We start from the raw sequence: 21,341 nt of genomic DNA on the forward strand, positions 1-21,341 counted from the left end.
TGCTGTCTGGCATCTCATGAATGCTTCATTTTGTTCACCGGGCTACATGTTTACTTTTACACTCTTTTGTCAATCACTTGTAATATTATGCACCACGAAGTTCATGACCATTTGACCCTAATGCTCACTGAAACACTCGAAGCCTGGTAGACAAATTGGAAAACTTTGTAAATAAATAACTAGGATAACATGATCATTGTTTTTTTACCAAATCAGCTGAATAGCTTGTGCAAATCAACAATGAGCGATTATTGTACAAACTATGCTTCCAGGCCAATCTGAGGAGAGTTTATACCTCCCCACCCCCCATATTTTTACCCTATAACAAAATCAAAAAACAAGCGTGTTATAATGCAGGCCTTGTAATCATGTGGCTTCACTCCTTTAAAATGCAACACAAACCATGTTCAAATTGATGAAATGCCTTTGGCCATGACATTAAGGAGTGGGCTAGTATTTTATTTTTTAATGATTATGGACTTGTCTATTGTAAGTAATTGTAATAGCTACACTATGAAGTGAAAGACTTTTTTGTTAAGTACAGTAGTCTACATATTGTGACACAATTAGACGAAATGTTTGCCTTGTGAATGCTTATACGGTCTATCAGTTTCTGCCGAAATATTAACATCATTTACTCACTGTTCCTTTAGGCCCGGATTGTGAAACTCACCTTTCCATCTTTATCATAGGGTGAATCAAAGTTATCTAAAAATGTCCTAAAAACTTGGTCTTCTGTCCACTCTCCATTCTGGTATTTTGGATGGTGCTTAGCATTATATACTCCCCTAAGGTCTTCGACTGTGACAATACCATCGCCAGTCCTGTCCAGCTTCCGAAAAGCCAGCGCAATTATCTCTTTTCTAGCATTCGACATTGGTGGCTGAAAAATAATATTTTGGAAAAAACAAAAAACATCATTTTATTTCAGTTAAAGCCTCACCAACAAGCATTTGCAATGCTATAGGTCTCACATTTGAAAGAGCTTCAGCTATTGGTTTTGCAAATTATATATATTTTTTACTTATGATTTTTGTTTGGAGTGGAGAGGATGTATGTTGGTTGTAGTGGAATTAAGTGGTTTGAATTGGAATTGTGAGTTGTGAAACTGTGTGGGGTGGAACTGTGCGGCGTGAAGCAGTGGCGTAACGAAACTTGAGGGGCATCCCTGCAAAGTGCAAGTAGGGACCCCCTTCAGAGTTACTCGGGAGCTTGCAGGTTAGTGTACTACGGTGAGGGGGTCCCCTGGAGCTCTGTCCCCCTGCACTGCAGGGGATGCAGGGGCCTTTGTTACGCAATTGCTGTAAAGTGTATTTGTGTAGTGGAATTATGTGGTATGGTGAATAGATAAGGGTGAGAGTTTTATAAAATAGAATGTAAGATTGAGAGGGATAGGTAGTTTGTGTGTGAAGTGGTGAATTAAGTCTAAATAGAGTAGTAGAATTAGTGTGTGAGCGAATGAAGGGGAAGAGAAGGTTATAGACACATAAAGAGGCTGCGTTTGTGTACGCACAAGGCAGTGAAAGAAATGGAGGCCAGTGTGTGTTTGCGGTTTGGAATTTTTGAAAAGGTATGGTAAAGAAACTGTGCTATAAGACCTGAGGTGAACCAATATCAGAAATGTTGGTGCAGGGCGTGCTTGTGCAATGGAATTACGTGGATAGTAATTATGTGGTATTAAGTGTAGTGGTGTTGCGTGTCGAGGTGCGGCATGTATTGCATGGAAGTATGGGGTGTGGTGTTGAACTATATGGCATGATGTGGAATTTTGTGGTGTGAATTGGATGTATGTGGTGTGTACTAGAATTGTGTACTGTGGAGTGGAATTTTGTGCAGTGGAATGGAATTGTGTTGAGTTGAACTGTATTGCATGGACTTGTTTAGCACTAAGTGGAATTATGTGGCATGTTGTGGAATGTATTTATGTAGAGTGTTGCAATGTGGCATGGAGTAGATGTGTGATAATGTGCTATTGAGTGGAGTGTAATGATGTTGTGTTGTACTGAATTGTATGGTGTGGAATTGTGTGGCATGGTGTAGAATTATGTGGAGTGTAAATATGGGGAATGTTGTGGGGTTCAATTTTGTAATTATGTGTTTTGAAGTGTAATTATGTGTAGTGGCATTATCTTGAGTTGAGTTGCAATGTGTGGAGTGTAATGAAATCATGTGGCTTGAAGCTGAAATTTGTGAAGTTGGATTTGTTGGGTTGTGATTATGTGGCATGTAGTGGAGAGATGTGGAGTTGAATTGTGTGGTGTGGAATTATGAGGTGTTGAAATGTGTTGTGTAGTGGAATTATGCTGTGTGCCTTTGTGTGGAAGTGCGTGGCACTTGATTGTGTGGCACTGCAGGCAGAGGGTTCTGCGACTGAATCAAATAGTAGTAAGTCAAATTACAGGTACTGTACCACATTAAACCATATAACACCATGCAATACTTCATCACACCATACCAGACTATGCAACACACCATATCACACATTACAAAACCTCATCATATAATGCCACCCATAACAACATACAATTCTACACAAGGCCATACCGCAAGATCCAAAGCGGCAAACTGTCTCTTTCTCACCACACCAGTCTCAGTATTGAACACCAGAACATACAGAATACTTAATGCAATAGATCATGCCACATTCTCATATACCACTCCATCATGTACATTGCAGCACATAATACCATACAGCAATAGACCCCACCACATCATATCATATTTAACCAGCAAACTTATACCTTAGACATGCAATACTATCAAATGCATAAGACACCATTCCAAAGCACATAACACTGCAACACTTAAAATCAGCTCATTCTATACCTGGCCATAAGACATCAAAGCATCTAAGACGTACCACACAAAACCACACTCTCCCTCATCATAGAACGTCTTGTCACTATCCAAAATCATATCATCCTACTTAACAAAACACACCCCATCACACTATTCTATGGCAAACACTACCTAATACCATACAATATAACACAATAAAGCACCATACAAAAGAACCCCAAATCACACTTTATCATACTGAACGCCACATCAAAGTACACAACATTCCAGTCACATCCCATCATCTTACTAAAATCACAACATCCAGCAATACATCTGGTCAACTGGATGTCGGTCAATTCTTTAAAAAGAAACCCTGACAAAACGGAGGTTTTGGCAGTTACCACAGTCTCTAACCCCTGGAATGATCTGTTTTGGCCTTCAGAACTTGGGCCTTTTCCCGAACCAGCCGCGGCTGTAAAAAGTCTTGGCATCAAAATTGATGCCTTGCTATTTTTGACACAACAGGTGTCGGCTGTGGTCGGAACTAGTGTTGGTCTAATGCGACAGCTGTGAAAACTGTACCCACTGTTGTCCTTTGCTACACTAATGCTGGCTGTTTGAGCGCTGATTCTGTCGCGTCTGGACTATGGCAACTTTCTATATTATGGTCTACCAAAAAAAACTACTGGCCAGGCTCCAGGTTGTCATGAACAACGCGGCCAGATTAATTTTAAAAAACTCTAGACGTACACATGCCACGGCCCTACTTTGGGATCTACAATGGCTCCAGATTACACAAAGAATTACATTTAAAAGCCTCTGCATTGCCCATAAAGCCATTTACGGCTTAGCCCCCAGTTACATCAAGGACCGACTGACCAACTACACTCCGAGCAGGATGCTTCGGTCAGCAGAGGCAGGTCGCTTGGTTTCCCCCAGTTTAATCTCCCGTCCATGGGTGGAAGAGCTTTCTCGACCACAATTCCTCAGGCATGGAACAGCCTCCCTGAAAATCTATGCAAGGAAACGAATCTCCTTCCATTCAGAAAGAAGTTGCTTTTCTTAGAGGCATGGGGGACTCTCTGAGCAGGCCACTTATTATTTTATCTGGTGTAGGGCTTCCTCTGATAACGCTTAGAGACCTCTGGGTGATAATGCACTCTATAAATTCACAATAACATAACATAACATCACAGTATTCATGGCACTTCACCCATAAAACACTATGCAACTCAACAGGTTTCCGGCTCTCAACAAACCCTCCCCACCACTCAAAGCTGTAAACAGATACCTAAAAGATGAGAGTACACTGGAGAAACTTTTTGTCTCCTTCTTGTGAAGCCTCCGAAATGTATAAATCAAGGGCAGTTTTGTGGCCCCCTTTGTGCTACATAATCAGGGTGACTAAGAGCCTGGGTAGAAAAGGGTGGAAGCATGCTTGGAACTCCGCATTGCACCTACGTCTCTGTGGCTTCATCGAGTCAGTACGCAAATCTGAGTATTCGTCTTTACCTTGTACTTGTCAAACCGGAAATAAATACATGGATTTGCCATATTGTTACTTTTTGTTAGTCTATCAAATGTCCGGGGTCCTGGAACCAGCAGAGTCAGTAGGATAGGTGCAGGGCAAATTTAAAGTGGCAGCACGTCTTATATGACTGCATACTGTTGTAAGTATCCACAGGGGGGGAAAGGGTTAACGGACTAACACATGCTTGCATCAACCCAAGTAAACAGAGGCAGGCAACGGGTGGGAGCTGCTGGTGGAGGTGGGAGGGAGGGGGGCATCACAGTGCAGGTCCTGGCGACGGCTCTCCGTGTATACTAAGCAACCCACAGCTGCTTGTCTGTTAGGAGGGTTAGAGGTGTGGGGTTCCTAACATGATGAGGGGGGGAATAAAAACAAAGAGTCAGCGACAAAGGGAAAGATAAAGCGGGCATAATATAAATGCAACAATTGCAGTCTAAACATGACAGACGCCGTACTAACACACAAGCAGAGGGAAATGAAAATAAAAAGAGTCCGTGGGAACAAACATATATTAAAAAAAAGTAAAACCACATGTAACAGGGGTAATCGCCTGGGAGGGTCCAAAAAGCCGAAAGGCGGGACTAATTTAGCATACCCACCAAATAAAAGTGGGCATTTAAAACGGGCACTAACTACAGCCTAGAGTAAAGATGGGAGGTCCTTGCACTACATATACCAGCTACACCATGCCTCGCGGAGCAGCAGATTTATTTATTTTATTTATTTATTTATTTAGAAAGTTTTATATAGCGCGAACGTGACCCTTGGGTATCAGAGCGCTTCACAGATACATATACATGAGGTAGATTTGAGATACAATTCAGATGCGCACTGCGCTAGGCTCGACCTAAAAATGGATAGATAGCATGCATATGTAATTGATATTTCTGAAAAACATTTGCAGGAGAAACAGTCCATAAATCAAAAAGTGCCTAAACAGCATTAACATTTTACATTAGGAACAACTTCGAAAACTTGTAAAAATAATTTATGAAGATATCAACAAAATACTACATAGTAAAGAAATAGGAACTATGACAAGAAGGATTAAAACCACACATGGGATAATATCTTAATGAGATACCCAGTTATAGTTGATTTTTGTGAATTATTATAATAATTCTTCGTGGAAAAATAAAAAATGACCTATCACTGGATACAATTGTTCTATCAGTAGATAATACTTTCCTCTTAGTCTAGCATGGCACTGTCCTCTTAGCAGTAATACGATATAATTTAGAAGCAAAGCTCTTTACAAAAAAGGATTTAGACAATGGGCCCATATTTATCAAGGTTTTGCATCACCCTTGCGCCATGCAAGGGGATGCAAGAACGATGCAAAACCTAAATGAGATTTTAGTATCTACATGGCTTGATAGTAACACATGGCAACGCAAATCGTTGTCTTGCGTTACTCTGCAGCAAGGAGACACGCAATGGGTCAAGCATGGGTGTTCACATGTATACAGCCTTGCAATATTACACATTCTCAGATTTACCAACACTGGTAGACCTGTGAATTCATCAGAATTGTAAGTCTCCCCACCAGAGGCGTAACAACATTTTTTTTTTATTTCTCCTCATTGTTTCTTCTTTCTAAGAATGTTGCATTTTGCAGCACACTTAGAAATAGGAATTTGCGTGTGAGGATGGTTCTTGCGCAGGACGGTGCTACCTCCTGCACAAAACAACTCTGCCTATAAAGCAGGCACCCTTGTACTATGGTGTAAGGGTGCCAGCATTGGAACTAGGCAGCAGTTTGTGTGTCAGCTTAGGCAGAGAGCAGGAATGTGAAATATGGCGCATTCCAGCCTGCTTCCTTTTACGCAGCCTAGTCAAGGAAGGTGGCTTGCTGTGTTGCCTTGAATGAAATATTGAAAATATTGGCCTTTGTATGTAGGGGCCTGTACAGCGAAAACCAACCCTACTTATAAAGTACTTCCCTACAAAGTAAAGTGCGTTAATGTAGGAATCACAAACATAAAATACCATGGCAAGTCAAACCTACTATGTAACAAAACATGAAACATTATGCTAAGTCCTATGCAATCTTCCTGCCCAAAATGAGGACCATGCTCAAGCTCCTCATTCGCTACTCCAATTAAATCTCACCTAGATGCGGCCCCCTTGTCTGTGCTCTTTATACTCAATTGGCAACCCATTTCAATACACATGCCAACAGGCCTCAGTTAAAAAACAAACAGTTAATCATATCCCAATACCAATTACACACTGTTTTTATTATATTTTATACAAGGCAAGTGGCTCATCAGACTGATATCATGTACATAGTCAATGAAGAAAACAAATCCGGTTTCTTACTGGAGACGGCGGCCCATATTTCCTAAGAGCTCGCATTGCCCTTGCTCCTTGAAAGTCGGATTTACTAAGCCATGCAAAGTCACCATGCGTGGCTCTGAGTGGCTTAGTAAATCTAGAGTAAATCAGGGAAGCGCAAGACGCTGCCTTCGTTGCTCTGCATTGGGAAGGCTTTACATGGATTGAGTGTGGGTGCTGCCATCTATCCACCCATGGTTTTCAGGCCCGGTCTGGCCGTTGCGAGCACCGGGCAATCCCCCGGTGCGCCGCAAGGGTGGGGGCCGGTTTTGGGCCCCTGGGGGCCGTTTTTATTACAGGGCCGTTTTTGCAGCATAGCTGCAAAAAAGGCCCTGTAACAAAATCGGCCGAAAACTGGCCCCGCCAAAGAGCTCGGTCGCACCCCCAGGGGGCCGGCCGAGCACTTTGCCAGGGCCGGTTTTGGTTCTCAGTCCGGCCCTGATGGTTTTTGGCACATTCACAGATTAACTAAGACGAGTAAACCTGGGAATGTGACAACATGCTATGACTTTCCAGGTGAAGCGTAACTAAGGAGAAATATTTATATTTCTCCTCGTTATTATCTCTTTCTAAGTGTGCTGCATTTTACAGCTCACATAGAAATAGGAATATGCCTCGGGGATTGTTTTTGTGCAGAAATGAGTCCCTTCCTGCACAACAACAATCCTGGCTGTAATGCAGGCACTCTTGCACCATGGCACAACGGTGAAAGAATGCGTTGGTGCTTGGCAGCCACAAGCGCGGCAGCACAGAGAGAAAGAGAGCAAGAATGACGCAGCACGTTTTTTTGTTGTGTTGCTCTGCCTCACAGCTCAGTAAATTTCGGCCTTAGTTCGGTTGAGCCATGGTTAAAAGTCCTACTGTCGTTTAGTTTCAAGAGTCTTACTAAAATCATAGCATACCTTTGGTAGTGGTCCCAATAAAATGAAATCCTAGCATTTCAAAATTCACATTGGAGTGTTTTCATTTTTGACCCCTTCTCTGGCACTCTCTTCCTGTTCTGCTGTCCCTCAGGTGCCTTCACAAGCCGGATCCTGGATTTGGCAGATACCACCCCTCTATCCTCAGCGTTATCCAACTGTCCCACAGCAGGCTACTGTCACAAGTCCACCATTCAACATGAAGGAATTTAATGTTTCTTGCTGTACCTTTGGTCTTTCCCATTTCCATTATTAATGGCAGACTTTAAGATTAGTCTGTGCAACTGCTTTGGTTAGCTTTATCCTACAGGTAATACAAGTTTTTCTTTTAGATGTACATATTTGCTTTTACTTCAAACAATTTTGAAGTTTATTGTTTCACTAAAATTTTACTATTTAGTGAGTGGAATATGTGTAATTTTACTTCTACCTACAATAAGATCACCCAAATTCAATATTACAAGCACAAGCAAGTTTGTGGCCCTCTCCTCGTTCTGTGGGGAGGTACTTGTAATCGCCGAGAACTCACTGGGAGATACTGGCCGGAAATATTAAATCTGGCCAAAGACACCCCCTCACGGAGATAACCTGTAATTTGGAATGAGACCCTTAGCGTCTTTAACCAAATGAAGCCATTTTGCCTTTGTTGAAATATTTCCTAAAGGCCCAGTTGACTCCAGTGTTCTAAAATTCTGCCACTTGAAAACTTTGCTTTACTACCCTACCTCTTCTGCTGATGGACTTGATTCCAGTCTTCAAAATATCCCGTTTTAACCAGACATTACCAACACAAGTCTGACTTGAGATACTAAGGTAACAAGCATTGGCAAAGCCAATAGGTCGCGGGTTCCAAGAGCTACTGGTGTTGTCAGTTTCTTTTAGCCATGTTGAATAGCAGCAAGTCAAGCAACACAACGGGGAGGAGGGAGTGCAAGCCAAGCAACACAATGGGGGCTGAGTCAAGCCACACAACATGGTATGGGGCAGAGGGCAATTGTGGAGAATGTAAACTAGCAATATAATAGGGGAGTGCAAGTCAAGCAAAACAACACTCGAGGGGGTGGTGGACATTTGTGATCTTAGAGCCCGTGCACTAGCTGAGCCCTAAAAATATTTGCTGCATAAATCATACAACATACATCCCGTAAAAAATGAAAAAGTTCTTCAAAATTCGAAAAAGAGTCTTTGTTCTTACCATATAGAACGTACGATTTACATATATAGATAGGAGTAGCACTTAAAGGAAATAATTTTTTTTAGCAGACATGAAAAAACGAAGTGACTTAATGAAAATAATCTGATAAAATAGGGTCGCAGGAAGTTCCAATGTTGTGCACATTAATACTACCATTGCTAAAAGCCATAGGAATTTAAATGGAGTTCGGGAGTAAAAAAAAGCATTTCTTTCTAGCGAGACACTAAATTACTGTAATCTCAGGGCAAACAGCTCAGCACCACACAGGAAGACAAAAAGGCAGTGCTACTCGGTGACCGCCGACCTAGGCTCCCAGCCTGCTTTTTGTAGTCACCAGCCCAGTCCTTAGCTAAAGCAAGTCTCGTCATTGAGCTGTGCGAGGCTGAGTTCTCTTCCACAGCATTAAGGTCTCAACTTATAGCTGGCAGTCTGCGTACGACATTCAGACCTCTGTACCCCCAATTCACTCACCTAAACTCAGACGAGAGGGCAGAGCAGGCCGAAGGGCAGATGAGATGTGACAATGATAAGCTGCATTGAGAAGTACTTATTAAAAGTAAGTCGCATCTTACTTTTGGACAACTGGTATTCTGAAGGCACATATTTGAAGGCGCTTTCATGCGCGCTAATGAAGAAAAAAACTTTCGGTGAAATAAAATATTTAACCAAGAACACATTTTAATCGGAGAAGCCACGATTTATCCAGGTTTTCTGGTTTAAATTTGTACAATTCAGTCAAGAAATAGGTATTTATTGGTTTTTCCTTATGTTAAGGCTATGAAAGCTGAGCACTGCTTTAGATGAGAACTAGTTACATTAGACACGTACTGTTTATAGGCATTAAAAGATTAAGTGAAGTGCCCATAATCACAGAATGTTGAGCAAATTCCAAAAGGGTGGGTGAGGGGTTGGTAGATGGACATTAAGTAGATCATATTTCGGCAAAAGAAGACTTTCCACGGAATACATTCTAAGTGCCCTCGAGAGAGAACTCTGGAGCCCTCTGTTTTCATTCACAGCTGAACTAGAGGTCAGCTTCGGGGTGGGTAGTAACATAGCAGAAGCACTCCTCAGTTTGTCGTCCTCCTGGATGCCACAAACTCAAGACCACTCCTGTTATCTTTATGGAATTGACGCCACAGTTTATTTAGGCAATTTCCAACTTACAAGTGATCCTTACACACTATTTCTTTTGTTTACTCGCTGAGCCTTTGCCTTCCTTAACATACCTATAAGCACTGTGCCCTACATTCAGTGCTCCTTACCATAACCACGTGCACTGTGCCCTACATTCAGTGCTCCTTACCATACCCATAAGCACTGTGCCCTACATTCAGTGCTTTGTAAGTGACTCGGCCATCGTGCCATGGGCATGCGAATCCTCCGCTTCTAGCCCAGCTGGGTTAACTTTTACTTCAGGCCTAACCTTTTTACCATCTACTTACGGGTAAGCGTCTGCTTCCAACCCGCTGGGTGACCATTCACTCCAGTGTACCATTTTTCCTTTAAATTTCGGGCATCTGCTTCCTGCCCAGCGGGTGTGACCATGCACTTCCAGTGTACTATTTTACCTTCTTGTTCCTGGCAAGCATGTGCTTCCAACCCACCAGATGACCTTTCACTTCCGGCATAACCTTTTAACAGCTACTTCTGTGCCAGCGTCTGCTTCCAACAAACAAGGTGACCTAGTCACCTATGTTCCAAATTCATCTGGGCCACAGGCTCCAATATGAAGAGTTTTCTTCCGGTTCAACAACATAAACCCTTGCAGTATACTGCCAGTGCCCCGTTGGCTCTGACTGTTATCTGCTTTAGGCCTGTCTCCCTCTTCCTGCCGGTTTCTTTTTCCTATGACCGCCTTGTAAGTACCACCATGCACTGCTAGTGGCTTTCACCATTAGCAAGCCCCCCTCCATCATAGCTGGGCCAAAATTCACTTGCACCCAAAGATGAACTCCATCAGGATTAGAAATTGGTGAGTGCCACGTATTAATTGACTGCTTAACCCCAATCTAGTCCTGTACCCAAATGGTAGTTACGCAGAGGCTATTAAGTTTCCATAACCATCTAGAGATATTTTTACAGCAATACCATTTCTGCGCCCTTCTAGACAAGGCAGTTAGTTGTCTGTTTCAAGCTAAGAAGAAATCCATATTACCTTGGGCACAAAGTCAGTTGCACCCCTGCCAATGGAAAAAAATAAAAAAACGGGACAATAGAAGCCCTCAACCATCAGCTCCTCCACTTCCTTGAACACCACAAATTCCTGGACAGCTCGCTATCAGGTTTTTGCAGCAACCACAGAACTGTGAGGAACCTCATCACAGCATTAGAAGACATTTGCATCATACTAGATAGAGGCCCCTGTGCTGCACACATCCTTCTGGATCTTTCTGCCGCCTTCCACATAGTCTCCCACAACACACTCATCTTCAGAATCCAAGAAACCGGCCTCCAAGGACCAGCTCTCGCGTGGATAGCCTCCTTTTTGACCAGAAGGATGCAATGAGTCACGCTCCCTCCGTTCACCTCAGAACATAATGACCTCATCTGCAGAGTCCTGAAAGGCTTTCCACTCAGCCACACTCTCTCTAATGTATACATGGCTCCTCTAGCAAGCATTATTCAGACACACTAACTCAACATCACCTGCTACGCCGACAACACCCAACTCATCTTATCTCTCTTAGAACACACCAAAACAACTCAAAGTAATTTCAAATTGGGATGACCAACGTGGCCAACTGGATGAGAGACAACTACCACAAATTCAATGCTGACAAGACAGAATTACAAATATCCTGCAACAATCACTCACCCTGAGGCGCTAGAGGGCGCACTAGCTAATGGCCGCACTCTAGTGAGGCTCTGGCTGCCTGGCCAGCAAGATCCTGAAATTATCCTGATATCCTGCGACTAGACGCCCAATCCTTGCAGTGTCGGTGACCCACCTCGAGATACTGCTCCGGTCCAATTCTGGGAGCGATCCGACCTCGTATGCCTGAGTTACGGGGCTGTAAGTCTGGACCGGCGGGTGCTGCTACGGAGCGCAGCTGAGGTGCCCGGATACCGACCCACGCGAGGCCGCGGCTCTCCACGAGGCGGCTAGGCCTAGGGATCGAGAGGCCTGATTTCCTGGAGACGGGTGCTGCTGGGAGCCCTCGAGCGACATCGGAGGTGAGTCTCTCCCCCTGCGAAGCCACCGCAGTGTGCGGAGAGGCGCCGAGCTCCCCTGGTGGACCACAGAGGGTCAGAGGGACCTACGCGTCGCGCGCCTCTCGCTGCCGAGCGAGGCGGACATCTTCCCGGCCTTACCCCCCGTGACCCCGCAGCTACCTCTGGACGCCTGGGAGCTGGGGCTTCAGACACCACGGCGGACACACGGAGGGCATAGGGATCACCCAGCCTACGGGTACTGCCCTGCACATTTGGCGCGCTGACTCCCTGCTGTGCCCGGCGGCCTACCACTATCCCACGCAGACTCTCCCTATGCTCCGGACCGAGGGGACTGCTGCAGCCTCCCACCACCTCACCCTTAGCAGCTACACCGGTGCGGGGGCTCTGGGGGCAGGAGACAGCCTGTGACACTTCGTGCCTAGGGTGGGAGATATCGCCCTAGACAAGATTGCTGCTTGGGGAGCCATCTGGCTGCGCAAACTGAGCTGGGAGCAGCGGGCACGCACACTAGGGCCAGTCGCGGTGCCCGGGGGGGTGCTCACAATCGCGATACGATGGGCAAAAATGACATTAAACAGCCCAAGCTCTCTTTTGAATCGGCGGCTGCTAGAAAACCACTGCGCAGCATGGCGGGGACCAGTGGAGCCCCAGGACCTTCGGGCGCTGAGCCCCCCTCTGCCCCCCTGGCCCCGGAGCTCAAGCTGATGATGGAGGAAATGCGGCAGGGCTTCGCTACGATAGTTGACAAGGTCGACCGATTATCGTCCAGAATGGATGGGATTGCGCAGAAACTGGAGGTCCACGAGGAGCGACTGGGGGAGGCGGAGAGACGCATCTCTACCACGGAGGACACGACCGCTGCCCACGACACACGCCTGACTAGAATGGATAACATCCTGAGGGTAATAGCGGCGAAGAACGAGGAGTTAGAGGCGAGGAGCAGACGCAACAACATACGCGTCACGGGGATTCCGGAATCCACCAACACGGGGCGCATGGAAGACTACGTGGAGCGCATCCTCCTCACGGCAGTGGGTAAGGAGGCCTTTTCCAGCCAATTTATTGTAGAGCGGGCGCATCGCACCCTGGGCCCGATCCCCAAGCCAGGAATGCAGCCGCGGCCCATCATTGCCCGGTTGCTTAATTACCGGGACCGCGACGCGGCGCTGCGTGCGGCCCGCACGACCCGGAACCTAACTTATGACGGAGTACAGTTCTCCCTATATCCGGACTTTACACCGATGGTGCAGGACCAGCGGAGGAAATTCCTCGATGTAAAGAAAAAACTGCGGGACATGCAGGTTGATTATGCGCTTCTGTACCCGGCGCGACTCCGGGTGACCCACCAGGGCAAACAACACTTTTTTACAAATCCGCAGCAGGCCGAGGACTATGTCAAGCGGCTGCGTAACGCCAGAAGGGACCGGCGAAACGAGGATGGAGATGGGGCAGACGACAATCCTGCCGAACACGTGGAACCCTAGCTATGTCCTTATGAACAGCTGATCAATGACGCCAAATTCTGGAATGGAGATTTGAGTTGCCTGCTGCCGGTGTGGAGACCTCGAACTGCCGGTGGGGACTTGACTGTTGGTTCTGCTGTGTCGATGGTCACAGGCGGGCGACAGCTGCCTTTGAATGTGCCTGCCCCTCTGCTGGAGTTGATCTGAGACTGGACGAACTGAGGGCAGCGGTGAGACTGGAATGAGCAGCGGTTGCTCCTGGGAAGATCCTCCTGGCTTTTCTTTTTTTTTTTTTTGGTGATTTCTACGGCATGAGGGGGTGAGGTGCGAGACACTGACTTGATATGTGGGTGCTAGCCTGCAGGGGTAACATATGCCAGGCATCACCCCACCTTCTCTGTCTTCTCCGTATGGCGCATGCGGGTCGAGGGGGGAGTGTTGGGGTGCTGGAGTGCATTCCTCTAGTGTCCTTAGAGGGGGATTCCCCAAATGGTTTTTCTAATGTTCTTGGGTGTTGGGGTCGGGGAGGGGGGTGGGGATGTGATACTGGCAAGATTGGGTTGCTTCAGTGGGTGGGGGGGGGGGCTGGAGAACGGGAGCTGAACAGTTGTGCATTGGGGGAGGACTGGGACATGGATGTTGGGGTGCAAGTTGTTGTTGAAAGTAGAAATGTTGTTGCGTATGACATACTTGACAAGTGTGCGGATACTGGAATTCGTATGTGTGAACAGCTGGATGTTTGTATGAGGAGATTGTTCTGGACAGCGGAGAGCATTGCATCGGGTGCATGTCGAACGAGGGCTACAGCATTGGCCGAGTGCTTCTATCAGGGATATGATGTCGAACACAGGTGATGATACGTCGAATACTGTCTCTATAATGTCCTGGAATGTTCGTGGCCTTAACAACCCCCGCAAATGTAGGAATGTTCTTGCTTATTTAGATCGGCACCATGTGCAGATAGCGATGCTCCAGGAAACCCACCTTAACCCGAATGGTGTCCCTAAGTTTGCGAGCGGCTGGGCGAATGTGAGAGTGTTTTCCTCCTACTCCACGTACTCTAGGGGTACTGTTATCCTAATCAACAAACAACTGGCGTTTCAAAAGCTGGGTGAACGGGTGGACAAGGAGGGGAGATACGTCATTCTTTGGGGGAGATTGGGCACTGATGTGATAATACTTGTGAACAGCTATGCACCTAATGTGGACACTCCTGGTTTTATTTTTTGTCGCTGTGGGGCCATGTACTGGAAATTGAGGCCACTCACATTCTCTGGGGGGGAGACTTCAACCTATCGCTATGTCCTATGGCGGATAGATCGGACGGTAGCATACAATACAACACAAACGCCAGGGATACACTTCGGGGCATACTGACAGAGGCTGGACTAGTGGATAGCTGGAGGCACACGCACCCGATGATTAGGGAAGGTACACATTTTACAGCACATGCACGCTCGTGGGCGCGGATCAATTACTGCTTTGTCTCTCGGGGTCTCGCTGGGGGAGTCATTCGGGTGAAACATCTGCCTCGTACCTACTCGGACCATTGTCCTATCTTGGCAGTCTTGGAAATGCCGGGGTATGCTAGGGTGCGTCCGCCGTGGCGGCTCTTTCCCTCGGCCTTGCTAGACCCTGTCTTCAGACAAGAATTGGGGGAGGAAATTGAAGCCTTTTTTCCGAGAAACAATGGATCGGTCGACAAGGTCGAAACGATCTGGGAAGCCTTTAAGGTGACAGTAAGGGGGATCACGATCTCTAAAAGTTGCGGTATTCTGAGGGATATTGTACGCACGCTACATAAACTTGAGGCAGAGCTTAAGGTGCTGGAGGCAATGATGGTTGATGACCCCTGCCCTGATCTCGCGGGGAAATTCAGGACACTACTGTCAACCTATGAGGAAGAAGCGGCCAGGGAATCGAAGTTCCGGGGCAAGTACTGGACGGCTAGGTGCTACTGTGAGGGGGATCGGCCGGGGAAGGTGCTGGCTGCTCTCACGAGGCACCAGCGCTTTGCCACCCATATCCTGGAAATCTCTGATGGGGAGGGTAGGACACACCAGGATTCCTTAGGAATTCAAAATACCTTCCCACGGCACTACCGGCGTCTCTATTCCACGCAGCAGGCAGGTGAGGTGGATTTCGGTACTTTCCTGGACGACATTGCACTCTGTTGGCTCAGCGACAGCGACAGGGCGTTCTTGGGGTGCCCGTTCGAACTGGACGAGATCAGGGAGGCGATCATGTCCCTTAGCAATGGCAAGGCGACGGGGCTAGATGGCCTACCGGCCGAATTTTATAAATGTTATATCGACATCATGGCGCCGGTATTGAAAGAAGTTTTCGAGGACTCGCTCGAGGTAGGGATACTACCGGGCTCCATGAGGGAGGTGGCGATCACATCGCTCCTGAAGCCAGGGAAGGATCCGACGGACACAGATGCCTATCGCCCCCTGTCGCTACTAAACTGCGACGCAAAGATCCTTGCTAAAGTGCTGGCGACTAGGTTGTCCCTACTTATGAACACCTTGGTGCTGCCGGACCAATCTGGCTTTGTCCCGGGGAGAGCTACATCCCATAACCTGCGTACACTGTTTTCCCTCATACCCACTATATCACCTGACTTGCCGATAGCTGCTGTGTTCCTGGACGCCACCAAGGCGTTCGATTCGGTGGAGTGGGGTTACTTACTAGCTATACTGAACAGAATGGGGTTCCCCCAGATCTTTGTTGCCTGGGTGAAACTGCTCTACACCTCGCCGGTCGCTAGGGTCGTCGTCAATGGGGCGCTCTCGCCACAGATGCCGATCACGAGAGGAACTAGGCAGGGTTGCCCCCTGTCACCCCTGCTGTTCGCCCTAGCGATAGAACCACTAGCTTGTAGAGTGCGACAGTTGCACAAGGCCAGTGCCTTTAATTGTCATCAGCGACAGATAAGTATCTCACTCTATGCGGATGACGTTACTCTGTACGTGCGTCACCCACAGGATCACCTTAATTCGCTACTGAGGGAGTTCGTGGCGTTTGGTGGCATATCTGGGGTACATATAAACTGGAAGAAGTCGCAATTCTTCCCCCTCACGGCATCGGTGGCCAGGTTTCCGCTGGATTACCCCCTGGAATGGTGCAGCTCTGACCTACGTTACCTGGGCATAGAGGTGTCGCTCGATAAAGACGAAACTATCCGGTCAAATTACGGGGTGGCTATCTCGCAGTTAACGGATAATGTGTCCCGCTGGCGGGCCCTGCCGATCTCAATGGCGGGAAGGGCTTCCCTGATTAAGATGGTCATCCTCCCATGGTTCTTATATCTATTCCAAAACATTCCCTACTATCCGGGGGCCTATTTTTTTAAACGGCTCCGTTCTGAGCTTCTGCGCCTTTTCTGGGGTGGAAAGCAGCCGCGCCTAAGCTGGAGGGTCTTGACGCAGCCATACGATAAGGGCGGATTCGATGTGCCCGACATGGAATTATACTTTCTTAGTGCTCAGGCTCAACACTCATACTACTGGGTACACCCCGCTCCCTTCATGCCGCAGGTCGCTGCTGAGGACTGGGTCGTACATCCGCTCCCGCTTAGAGGCATGTTGATGGGACTGATTGGGGATATTGAGACGCCTGCTACCACTGTAACTTGCACTATCGATGCCTGGCGGAGACTGACTAAAATACTGGACGCCCCCATGCTTTATTCCCCGGCACTGCCCCTTGCATACCACCCGAAACTTTCGCTTCTACTGGAAAACGGATTCCAATCCATGTGCAGACGCGTGCGCCTTAGTACATGGGGTGACCTATTTCAGGACGGAACGTTCCGCACTAAGGAACAGTTATTCCAGAATGCTCCCCCAACACCTATGGAGGCGTTTTACTACATCAGGCTCCGGCAGGGTATGCGGGACATACTCCCCAACTTCCCGGACGAACCTGGGACGGTACTACCATTGCATGTCATGCTCATATCGGATGGCAAGCACCTAGTGTCTAAACTATATGCCGCCATACGTGGGCAGCGCCCGCTGATGCTGCCGAAGGCTCGGACTAACTGGGACGCTGAGCTGCCCTCGGCAATCACAGATGAGCAGTGGAGCTATTGCTGCTCTGTCACGGCCAGGATTTCCTCCAGCTGCCGGCTGAAAATTATTCATTATAAGTTTGTGCAACGCTACTATTATACCCCAGTCAGGAAACTTCGGTTTCGTCTTTCGGAGGATGATAGGTGTGCTAGATGCCGGGCGAGCGGCGCGGATTTCCTTCATCTGGCCTGGGAATGTGGAGCCATAAAACGTATTGGGAACAGGTACACACCGCACTCCAGATAATGATTGATGGCCCATTGCCCATGGAGCCAATAGTGATGCTGCTAGGTTATACCAAACATGTGCCCAAGCCGGACCGCAAATTTGTTGACCTTGCGTTGCTCCTTGCTAAGCGGAGGATAGCTTGTAGGTGGGGTAGGGGGAGGGCGCCAAAATTTAAGGAGTGGCTCGACGACCTCACATACTGCCAGGACCAACACGGCGTGTATGCAGAACTGTTGCCTGCCCGTTGCAAGCCTAGCGATTTTTGGTCTCCCTTGCAGATATACTTGCTGTCCCAGGCGACACTTAGCGACTCCTCTGGAGATGACGAACCGGTCCCGGGCCTATGAGCGTATTGATATTGTGTATTGCACTCACCATGCCACTACACACATTGTGGGAGGACATTCACACCGACTACCATGCGGCGGATGGCCGTGTCAGCTGGGAAACCTCTGGTGGTATAGGAGCTGGGAACACCCGAAGGCCTTGTAACATTGTTTAAGGGTGGGGCCTCTCACACTCTTTCATTGCTTGGGATACAGATGGTAAACACACACACTGATTGCCACACATGGTCACCTCTGCAGTCGACACTTGAGAAAGAGGGCCGTTTTGCACGGCTTGGCTCTGTGATATGACCCGGACGTCTCCACGCTCGGCATTGGATGCACTGCCTGGCGTGGATACACACACTTGAGGTACGTATGGGGCACCGCATCACATTGGGACATAGCCGGCTGACAGGACCGATCGCAGATGGTGGGGGATTGATGGAAAGGGCTGATACCGCCACATCAGACCTGTCCTCATGCCTAAATACAGACGTGGGGGAGAATTCTTCATCCTACGTACCCCCTTTACTATGGAGGGGGGGTTGTTCCTTGTGTTCTGACATCCCATTTGTGTACACATGGCACTATGTCTATATTGTATTGGGCCATACGAAGCTGTTATCCCTCTCTTGATGGTACCGTTTTGATTGCTGTATTGGATTGCAGATGCTGTCACTGTCATGTTATGCTGTGTTGAACGTAACTAATAAAAAAAGGTTTAATAAAAAAAAAAAGACATATAAAAAAAAAAAAAAAAAGAAAAAAAAAAAAAAAACAATCACTCACCCTGGGACTCCGCCTGGTGGCCCACATAGCTAGGTCGGACGCCCTCACCATCCAACCACACAACAAACCTGGACACTAACCTCACCATGAGGTATCAAATCAAAAAAGAGAGGAGTTGGCCTAACGGCTAGCGCGGTCGACCTCGAATATGGGGAACTGGGCTCGAGTCTCGGCAATGACGCTGAACATCCTGTGATTCTGAGCAAATCACTTAATCTTCCCGTGCCTCACAAAAATGAATGTGTCCTCATGTAATGCAACTGGTGCTATGTAAAGTGCTCTGATACCCGATTCGGGTCAAGTTCACGCTATATAAAACTCTGTAAAATAAAAATACAAAAATAAAATAAATCATCGCTGGCACCTCCGCCTGATTTGTCTTACTTTGCATGCACAGAAAAATTGTGAAATGGCTCCCTCCTGACACGAGAAAGACTGTCACCCAGGCCTTCATCACAAGCAGACTGGACTACGGCAAAAACCTCTACTACAGCATTTCCGCGCACCTACTACACAAGCCGCAAACCCTCAAAAATAGTGCAGCCAGGCTAATCCTTAACTGTCCTCGCTGCACGCATATCACACCTTACCTCAACAAACTACATTGGCTTCCAACTGAAAACGCTGCCAATTCAAGATGCCCATCATTGCCTATAAGGCAATTCAACCACCGTCTAGCTTTACATTACCCAACCCGAAAACTCCGTTCTGGATCATTTGCGCTCGCCCACACACCCTGTATCCATTAAAAAAGACAGAAGGAAGAGCTGTCTCTTATTTGTCTGAGAAATCCTGGAACAACCTCCCCCAGCATTTGAGGACACCTGCAAAAAACGGAACACCTAGCACTTCAACTTGCAGAATTCGCACCTGCTCTGGCCTGATCCAGGAGTTAAAAATCCTCATTGCCCCCAAGAGGAGCAAGTTAGCTTCTAAATTCATGACTGGGCTGGACCACAAGTCCTGCTAGTGAAATCAAGTACATTCCATCCATTCTTTTAACTCGCTACATTACCAGCTCGGGCTCTGCTCCCTGGGGGTGGCCTCCACTAAGGGCCTTGGTCTAGCCATATCCTCTCCTTTTAATGAAGGGTGACCAGCCCAAGGGCAGAGTAAAGAAACACAAAATCTAAAGCAATTCAGAAGCTGTGCTCAATGCTGTACACAAAGAAGCCACTACCACATGACCAGAACTCCCCCCCCCCATTCTTCACCTAGCCTAAGAAAGGATGCTTGCAGAGTACACCAAAGATGCCTAATGCAATAGAAATAAAAGGAAAATCATGCACCAAACAGCTTCCGGCAAGTGGTTGCAGGTGCCCTTTGTTCCACTTCGAAATCTACTTCTAGTTTCACAGGCACAACATGAAGGAGGGCGGGTGGGGCGTATGGAGGCTAAAGGGTTTGAGGGAGTTTATAAAACATTGAGTGGGCAGGTGGGGGTGGAGAAGAAAGACTGCAGCAGAGGGGAAAAATACAAGCACTTCTGTAGAGTGCTGGAACATAAAAGAAACTGACCGGAGCAGAGGGGAAAACAGAAGCACTCACGTACAGTTCTGGAGCATAAAGAGAAAAGTAGCTTCAAAAACAGGAGCAGCGGATGGACACAAGTACTAGGTCGATGCCCCAGGGCAGGGCCAAGCACATGGACAGGGTATGACAAAGGAATTCCTTCACAAACCGTAATGAAGGAAAGGAGAGTGATGCTGCAGCAATCAAATTAAAATCTGTGGGCGGAATGTAAGCCCACAATGTGTAGACAACATGTCTCGATGAGACAGTACATGCGCTGTCTAGTGGAGACCTAAAAATAGCTACTGACATAAATTAATGTATTTCTTTAATTATGTAATGTGTACTCCAATGAACAAAATTATATTCTTTGGCAAAGACTTCTTAATGCATTTATCTACACAGACACCTTACTTACTCTTAATGTTACGAGAAATTCATCAAAATCTATTGTCCCGTTGCCATCTTTATCAAATTGTGAGAACAAGTTCTGAACCTCGTCTTTCTCCATCATCACACCATAATCATTCAGGCCTTTGATGAACTCTTTGAAATCCAGGGTCCTGCTGTTGTCATCATCCATGATTCGAAATACTCTGCAACACAAGTAGTGAATATTACAGACGACAGAACAGCAGCAGAAAAAAATGGTACTCCAACTGATAAAGAAATTGGTTTGAAGTTTTTCCACTTATAACATGAAACAAAACATTTGTTGCTTTGCCCTCCTCCTTGACGTGTATGACAATGCTGGTGCATCATAAACAGTTTACAAGGACTGAGGAGCCTTTTAAGAAAATGATTATCCGTCAATTAAAAATTAAAAAACACCTGGCATTAAAATGTCAACAACACAACAAGGTTATTACTCCTATTTCAAAGAAATACAAGTTCTTGCAGGGTTCTAACTCCAACGACACATTGCAAATACACATCGTGTGATATTTATGAGCTCAGATAACACTCACTACGGCAGAAAGATTGCTGCGTAGCGTCATATTCC

At 46.9% G+C, this 21,341-nt stretch overlaps 1 protein-coding gene across 2 annotated transcripts in view; it reads right to left on the bottom strand.

Annotated features, from left to right (window-relative positions):
- CAPSL (calcyphosine like) overlaps nucleotides 1-21,341 on the bottom strand; it is a 173,010-nt gene that overhangs the window by 26,204 nt on the left and 125,465 nt on the right. For both annotated transcript variants that reach the window (XM_078674943.1, XM_078674942.1), the window contains exons 3-4: nucleotides 20,757-20,934; nucleotides 674-883 (exon numbers count right to left, since the gene is read on the bottom strand). In XM_078674943.1, coding sequence (XP_078531069.1) covers nucleotides 674-883; nucleotides 20,757-20,934 — 388 coding nt within the window. The remainder of the gene's footprint in view (nucleotides 1-673; nucleotides 884-20,756; nucleotides 20,935-21,341) is intronic.

Source organism: Lissotriton helveticus, chromosome 2_1, assembly GCF_964261635.1.
Source record: "Lissotriton helveticus chromosome 2_1, aLisHel1.1, whole genome shotgun sequence".
NCBI lineage: Eukaryota > Metazoa > Chordata > Amphibia > Caudata > Salamandridae > Lissotriton > Lissotriton helveticus.